This window comes from Diceros bicornis, chromosome 1 (assembly GCF_020826845.1).
Source record: "Diceros bicornis minor isolate mBicDic1 chromosome 1, mDicBic1.mat.cur, whole genome shotgun sequence".
Taxonomy (NCBI): Eukaryota; Metazoa; Chordata; class Mammalia; order Perissodactyla; family Rhinocerotidae; genus Diceros; species Diceros bicornis.
The window spans coordinates 9,645,151-9,654,031 of record NC_080740.1 but is presented as its reverse complement, the minus strand read 5'-3'; the positions used below and the strand labels follow the sequence as shown (position 1 = coordinate 9,654,031).

The window sequence follows — 8,881 nt, the reverse complement described above, 5'->3', positions numbered from 1 at the left end:
CAGGGGCCAGAGGAGTAAGTGCTCACTCTACGCGGCAGTCAACAGCCAAAAAAAAAAAAAAGTCTCTAAAATCAACTGCCAGAGCAAAAGGTCTACATTCTCTGGACAGCATTTAATGGATTCTTAACTCCCGGTCGCCTGTCAAGTTCTTCAGCCGGATGATAGCCTCACTATTGATTTACTCAGCAAACCCCTGTCTCACCCTAGCCGGGCACAGGCCGTGAGCTTCGCACTCGATCTCACCGAGTTCTGCGCACGGTGCCCCGAGATAAGGACCCCTGCCCGTCCCCACGGGTGGCAACGCCGGGCTGGCGCAGCCTCGCCGGCCTCGGTCGCCCCAGATCGGGCTTCTCCCGAGACAGAAGAGCTCCTTTCGCCCTCCTGGGGGTGTTCCCGGCCCAGCCCCTTCAGCCTCCCTGCCGGGCGGCCGGCGCGGAGCCCTGCGGCGCGGGGCGGGCCGGCCTCGCATGGAGCGGCCGGCGCCCGGCGAGGCGCGCATGAGCCGGGCGGTGCAGCCGGGCCACGCCACCGCCCGCGGCGAGCTGAGCGCCGGGCAGCTGCTGCGCTGGATCGACGCCGCCGCCTGCCTGGCGGGTAGGGGCCGGGGCCGGGGCCGCTGCGGGGACCGAAGGGGAGGCGGGGCAGGGCCGGGGTCCGGACGGCGGGGGCCTGGACGGCGGCGTGTCTGGGAACCGGGAGGCGGGCTGGGATGTGGGGGTGCGGGATGGCGGGGGACCGCGGTGGCAGGGGCGGGACGCGGCAGGATCCGGGGCGACGCACCCCAGAGAGGAAGCTGATGCCTGGCGCCCCAGCCCGCGCCACGCCAGGACCCGGGACCGCGAGGAGGGAGAGGGAAGGAGTGGAGACTGTTGCCGGGGCTGTGAGCTCCGTGCAGCCGGGGACCGCGGTGACCGAGCCAGTCCGCCCCGCGCCGGGAATGCCCTAGACCAGTGGCTCGTCAGACGCTTCAGTCTGAGGACTCCTTTACCCCAGTAAATAAGTGGGGACGCTGGAGAGCTTTTGTGTATGTGGGTTATCTTTATCCATATTTACCAAATTTTTAAAAATTTATTCATTCAAAAAGAACAGGAATGAACCCATTACATATTTTTATTGAAAAATAACTATATTTTCAACAATACTAAAAATGTGCTTCGAGGAGTGGTATTGGTTTACGTTTCTGCAACTCTCTTTAATGCCTGGTCTGATAGGTGACTCGCGTCTCATACCTGCTTCCGTGTTCAACCTGTTCCCTGCCGCACACTATGGTCTCTGCACAGGACCTTTGCACCTGCTTTTCTTTTGGCCTTTGTGCTCTTCTCTTGGCCCTTTCCATGCATTACATCTCACCTTAAATATCATTTCCTCAGAGAAGTCTTTCCTGGCCACTTGTTTACATTTGCACCCTTTCATCACTTTTATCACAATACCCTTTCCGACTTCCTTTAGACCACTTAGCACAATCTGTAATTATTTTGTGTATTAATCTGTTCACCTTTTTATTTCCTGCCTGGCCAATTAGTGTGTAAACTGAAGCTAGTTCCCTAGTGCTTAGTCAGCAGTGAATAAAAACCTCCTGATTATATGGATGGCTAGATGGATGATGGATGGGTCCAGAACTTGGAATCCCATTTCTAAAATAAACCAGGCTTTGCATGAGGCACTTAATAGAGTCGGCAAATGTACATTTTAAAGTAAAATATGTCAGGATAAAATATTGGAGCTGGAAGGAGCTTAAGATCATGTAGCCCAGGTCTCTGATTTTACAGAGGACAAAGGTGGCTCAGAGGGTGACAGAACTCTGCTTCTCATGAGCGTTAACTGAGTGTCTGATCCTCTGGGTGTTAACCACCTGCAAAATCCAGTCAGCTACCTGATGCCAATCTGTTTGTTTTCTGTTTGGTGATAAGTCTGTTTGGTTTCTGTCTTCACAGTTTTTATCAGGATTTGAGGTCGGTTATAATAACATAATAGTGAAAACATGAATATAAAATAAACTCACATGTAGGCAAAACGAGGATAGGAAGCACTGTTGCTCCCTTGTGGCTAATAATAATGATGTTATTATAGGGTTGCTAATAATAACGATGCCTATTGCCACGGAGACTGAATGCATACGTGAATATGGAAGTGACTTTCAAAGTTACCTCGCTTGGTGCCCCTGTCCTGTCATGGAGAAACAATTGCCCTCCTGCAATTCTCTATCGTTTTACATCTTTGGAAACTCAGACCATAGAATGATTCAATTGATAGTCAATTACTCTGGACCTTAATAGTTATATCACTAACAGCACAATATTAAAGAAATCTTTATGATAAATTTGGTTTGGAAACATGGATAATGCCTGGGTTATACCCTCCATGGTGAGAAGAGCACCACATAAGCGAGGGACATCATTTAGCTAAGGTGTAACCAAATCTGCTGCAGAGAAAGGCTCCACCCTGGTGCTCTACTTTATGCAATAAGAGTAATACAAAAATTGGTTTTTCTGGCATTTTCCCAACCAGAGTTCCTTATTGACCAGCACTTCTGTGCTGCCACATTACCACAATACATAATGATCACAGTCATGGCCCCATGGGCACTGCCATGACCCCCAGGCACTACTAGATTCCAAAATGTCTTCTCAATATTTAAAGAAAGATTAAATATGTTCACTATCATTTCAGCATTAAACCTCATTTCCGTCAGTGGCCCCCTTATTCTTCTAGTTCCTCAAGCCTAGAGACTTGACGCCATCTCTGAGTTATTCTCCACCCTCCATATCCATTTCTTATTTTGAAATATCCCAGACTCACACTTCCCTCTCTATTTCATTTGTGAAACTTTTCCAGGGTTCACTCTCTCAGGAATAGCACCCAATCCATCCAACTGTGCAAGTCAATAATCTAGGAGTCGGGCCAGCCAGGTGGTGTAGCAGTTAAGTGCACGTGTTCCGCTGCTGGCAGCCCAGGTTCGGATCCCAGGCGTGCAGCGATGCACCGCTTGTCAGACCACGCTGTGGCGGCGTCCCATATAAAGTAGAGGAAGATGGACACAGATGTTAGCCCAGGGCCAGTCTTCCTCAGCAAAAAGAGGAGGATTGGCATGGATGTTAGCTCAGGGCTGATCTTCCTCACCAAAAAAAAATATATATATAAGAATCTAGGAGTCATCTATCCTTAATACTTCTGTCTACCTTGCTTCCCCCGCTACATATTCAATCCATGAACCAAGTCCTATCAGTTTTACCTTAAAGGAATCTCTCAAACCCAACCACTTTGCCATGCCTCCACTGCCACTGCCTAGTCCAAGCTACCATCATCTTTCATGTGGACTTCAGCAGTGGTTTCCCAACTGGTCTTCCCCATTCATTCTAGTCTCCTTTCCACACTGCATCTAAAGTACTTTTTGAAGCTGCTAATCTGATCACAAGTTCTGTTCATCTTCTGCCATTGTCTTCCTTCCCAAGGCCTACAAGCCTTCCTCCATAATCTTTGCTCAAATCTCTGATGAACCTTGAATCGTATATGCATAAGACAAAAAGTCCAAGCTTGCTAGCTAAGGCCAAAAGGGCTGTTCCCGCCTCGTTGGAGACAAAGTTTTATAGTTTGAGTTTAGTTAACTGCTTACTTAAAGAAAAAAAAAACGATACTCTTCAGAGGAACATATAAGAACCCACAGTTTCTACAACATATCACTCTCAATGGCTAGGATACAATCCAAAATTACTTGATATACAAAGAAACAGGAAAACATAACCCATTCCTAAGGGAAAAGACAATCAATGGAGATGACAATCCCCAGCTGACCCAAGATGCTGGAATTAAGCTGCAAGGATTTTAAAGCAGCTAGTATTACAATGTTCAAGGATGTAATGACACATATGATCATAAAGAATGAAAAGATAAGAAATCTCAGCAGAGCAGTAGAAACTGTAAAAAAAAAAAAAAGAACCAAATGGAAATTCCAGAACTGAAAATTACAGTATCTGAAATAAAAAATTCACTGGATAGGCTTAACAGTAGAATGGAGAAGACTGAGAAAAGAATTAGTAAACATAAAGATGGATCAATAAAAATTATCCAATCTGAAGAATGGAGGGGAAAAATGAATTTTAAAAGAAAAAAATATCAAAATTTGTAACATACATGTAATTGGAGTTCCAAAGGAGATGAGAAAAAGTATGGGGAAAATATACAGATTCAAGAAGACGTTGAATGCCAAGCAAGAGTAATACAAAGAAAACCACACAAGAGTAATACAAAGAAAACCACATCTAGATACATCAGAGTCAAACTGTGATGAAAAGAAAAACTTGAAATCAGGCAGAGAAAAACACTACACTATATATAGGAGATCAATGATTAGAATTACCACTGACCTCATCAGAAACAATGCAGTCCAGAAAACAGTGGAACAATATCTTTAATAATAATTATTATAAAAACTGTCAACCAAGAGCTTCAAGGCCCTGTGCACAGTCCATCCTCAGCCTTCCCTTCAGCCTTATCTTACCCACCCTCCTTCTTGCTTTCTGAACTTTAGCCACAAAGACCTTCATCAGGAGCTTTGTGGTCATTGTTCCTTCTGTTCAGCATGCTCTCCTTTCCTCTGCTTCCCCTGCCACACATCCGTTTTACTCCTACTCATCCTTCAGATCTCAGTTCAAGCATTCCCTCCGTGTGGAAGCCTTCCCTGATATCCCACCTGGGTCTGGTTCCTCGGTTACAGACTCCCATAAAAATCCATGTTTTCTTAGAGCACTTAACTCCTTTTGTTATTATGTATTCATTTAATTAATGCCTGGCTTCTCCACCAGACTCCATAAGAACAGGGATCATGGCTGTTTTATATTTCCATCACCTTACACAGAGGCTGGCATAGCACAGGTGGTCGGTCAATCAGTATTAGTTACAGGAACGAATGAATGGAGGTACCACCATTTTTATCAATCATCATCTCATTTGTGGATTACAACTACTTGGCTACTCTGCAACTCTTCCTCATCTTCTCTCAGTTTCCCCAGGAAATCGGAAATAGCTTTAGGGTTTCTCCACTTTTATTGGCATACTCTACGAAGGACAATCAAAATCAAGAACCGGAACAAGCTGGTCGTGTAGAGTTCATATCTGATAACCTGATATACTTATAAAAAGAAAACAACCACATATAATCACATGTAAAAATGTGGCCCTATTTTAGTTCCTATGTCTTTATTTTTCTTTTTAATTTAATCGCCTTTGCAAGTCTGTAGTGTAAACCATGGCTAGTGAGGCTCTGAAGCCCATATCTAGCCAAGTACTTCTTTAGGGAGCGTTCCTTGGTTGGTCTTGTCTTTCCTGAGAGTTCCTATTGCTTCTGTAGTTAAAATCACTATTTAGAACCATGCATTTAATCTTTCTAAGCCTAAATTTCCCAATGTAAAATGGAACTAATAATAATACCAACCTCACGTAATTGATGTGCGTAAATACTTAGCTCAGGGCCTGGCCAATAATAAATGTTTAATAAATAGCAACTATTATTATGATTATGTTTCTTCTTGATCCCTAATGCAATCTAGAATAGTGCTATGTATACACATAGTAGATACCCAAGATACACAATAAAAATTGAGTCTTTTATTGGTTATTGCACTTTAGTTATCATTTAAGTAATTCAAAACTGGTAACTCATGTTGGTGTACATGGTAACAATTTATTAACAAGAATAGTTTAATAAACTCAACATTCCATTTCCTTGTGTCAGGCAACTGGAACAAATGTCTATGAGGTACTCTTTAGTCAATGTTTTACAGCATGTATTTGCAGGGGTCCAGTAGTTCTCTGGAAATCTTAAGCTTTAGAAGGGCACGGACTATGGCTGGATCTCTAACTGCCACCAAGTAGACTTGTTAAAAAATAGGACCGATTTGGCTCAGGGGCTGGAAGTCAGTGGGAACTTATGTTTGAGACACTGAATTAAATTGAGCCTACCTTGAGTATTTCTAGAGTCTGGTACTTTTACGTTCCCTTCCTCTCACTGAACTTTATAGCTGGGAAGCCCATCTTCCCCCTCCTTTACTCACACACAGAGTTCTGCTACAGTTCATTTTCTGGTAACTCAAAGTTTATGTTACATGCATGTTTGGAGGGACATTTAGTTATTTTCAACTAGTAAAATCAAAATGTCCAGTATTCTACAGAATTAGATCATAAAGAGGAGTGTTTAAAGACTTGCTCTCCGAAGTTTTTTCTCACCTCTCTTTACCAGGGACTACCAATTAATGTAGATTGCAATTAAAGTAATCCACTATACACAAAGAATACAAATTCAGTATAATTCACTGTCTCTTTCTTTTTCTAGGAGTGAAGTCTCTGAAATTAAAATGGGGTTAAAAGTTCTTTAAAAGCCAGTGCAATCTGTTGGGGTTTTAATTTACTGTTGCCTCAAAATCAAATTCTGGCAGAAGCACATGTCAAAGTTTTTCCCAAAGAGAATAAATTCTGATATTTGTATATAAAGTAAAACCAACAATAAAAAAAAAAGATTTCGACAAATTAAATGCAGACATGGGACATGGAAATAACTGGGGCTCCTCCCTAGTCTCTCTCCCCCTGCTCAATACTCTCATCCTCCAACCTAATTAATATATAGTGAATTTGGTGTGAATTTCATAATACTAGGTAATAAATATTGACTAAATACCTACTCTGTGCCCATCTCTATTTCTCTGATTCCCAGAGAAGTTCCTCTCTGATTTGGGGTATGATCTCAGGGTCTCCCATACTCAGCTCAGTGTTTATACTGATGAAGTGGCTTAAATATATTCGGTGACTGGTTATGTGGGATAATGGATACAGCTTTGATGCATTGTTTTTAAAACAAAAGAAGGATAGTACCTGACAAAATATTTAAAGTTGGCACCAACTTACTAAATTGTTACTTAAATAGCTAGATATCTGGGTATTGGCGTTGAATTTCAAATCTAAAATAGTGCAAGTTAAAACTTAGAAGGAAGTACAGTCATTTCCATGCAGTAGAAATATAACTTAGAGAGCAAAAGAACTGTCAGCATTCTGGATCATCCAGAGGTTTGGGCACAGTGGTCCTATATTGAACAAGAGGATGAGTTACTAGAATAAATCCACTTAAGGTTTATTCCTTTTCCCTTGTGCTGAAATATTCAGACATAACTACTAATGCAGCACATTTTTACCTATTTTTTGAAGCTGAGAAACATGCTGGGGTTTCCTGTGTTACAGCCTCAGTGGATGACATACAATTTGAGGAGACAGCTAGGTAAGTGGCATTGCTCTATCACGCCTTTCTCCTGGGTTTATTGGTTCATCTGCAACATATATTTGTGGCACCTAAGCTTATTCATTTGAAGTCATTGATCCAATTTGTTAGTAAAATAAATAACATTTGACCAAATGTAAATCAGTAAAAGAAATAATTGCAGGACCTGCTTTTAGTACTTACTCAAGTGTAAATGCACAGTCCTGACTTTGTTGAGAAATAGCTCTGAGCATTCTGGTATAAGGCATAGCAGGATTGCTAAAAGCTGATTCTTAATGGCTCCTTCCTCGACTAGAAGAATAATTAATGATAATAAGTATCTCTATGATGGTGAATTTCATCATTAGGGAAAACATTAATTCATCTGAGTAGAGATGTTAAATTATGAAAAACATTTTATGTGTGGAAGTATGTGCTTTACCATCTCTTATTGTAGGAAATTTCAAGGTACACATATATTTCAAACACACACAGAAGTCGAGAGAATAGCACAGTGTATCCCTAAGGACCCACCACCTAACTACAACAATAATCAACTCATAGACCCTCTTGTTTTCTCAGTACCCCTCCATATTCGCCCACACACCTGCATTATTTTGAAGCAGATGCAAGGCATCATCTGTGACTATTTCAGTGTATATTTCTAAGAGATAAAGACTCTTTGAGAAAACATGGTAACATAATCACAATACCATTAACAGAAGTTATCATTCCCAATGGTCTCAAAAAATGTTTTTTTTAATTTAAACAATTGGTTTATTGAGTCAAGATCCGATATCGTTGATATGTCTTTTAGCACATAATTTTCTGTTCCTTCTTTTCTCTTGCAATTTATTTTTTAAAGAAACCTGGTCATTTGTCCTATAGAGTTTACCACATACTGTATTTGCTCATTGTATCCCTGTTTAACATGTTCACCTGTCATTTGTATTTCTTGTAAACTGATAGTTACATCTAAAAATTCATCTGATGAACGTTTGATATTTTGGTAAAACTAGTTCCTGTCAAGAGCACATGTCTAATGACCGTTACCTAGAACCATTATTTCATTAGATATTCGTAAGATGGTAATATGCTAATTCTATGAGTTCTTCTTTATTTATTTTCTGAAATATTTGTGTCTAGAGACGCTTTATCTCGTTAATTACTTGGTTACCCTGAGGTAAAGTTTGTCCATGAAAAACAGGCTTAATTCTTGTTATGAACCCATGGATTTTAACGTCTTGGTTGCATTTAATTCTGATGTGGTTATTCTTATAGATGCTCAAACTGCCCCGTCTTTGAACAGTGGGAGTTTCTTCAGTTTGGTTCCTAAGTCCTTTGGACATAACCCCAAAGTTAGAAGTCTTCAATAACTCCTCTGCTTTCTGGTGTGACAAGATGGGCTCATCTTTTATGTTCCTCACACAAACTTAGAATCAAAAATTTATTCAAAAGAAATTATAAGTAGAGATCACAATCTGGGCAGGGAAGGTGCTCATTGATATAGAGTTGGTTATTATTTCTAGGCTTTTTCAGTGGACAGAATTAGGAATTGTATGTTTTTTAAAGAGTTTATACTAATACCTGTAATAAATTAGGATTGTATGGTTTTACTTAATTTCTTTGATTTTATAT

General features: G+C 41.2%; 1 protein-coding gene across 1 annotated transcript in view; it reads left to right on the top strand.

The window, feature by feature from the left end:
- Positions 1–467: 467 nt before the first annotated feature.
- ACOT12 (acyl-CoA thioesterase 12) overlaps positions 468–8,881 on the top strand; it is a 41,130-nt gene continuing 32,716 nt past the window's right edge. The window contains exons 1-2 of the mRNA XM_058524249.1: positions 468–594; positions 7,195–7,264. Coding sequence (XP_058380232.1) covers positions 468–594; positions 7,195–7,264 — 197 coding nt within the window. The remainder of the gene's footprint in view (positions 595–7,194; positions 7,265–8,881) is intronic.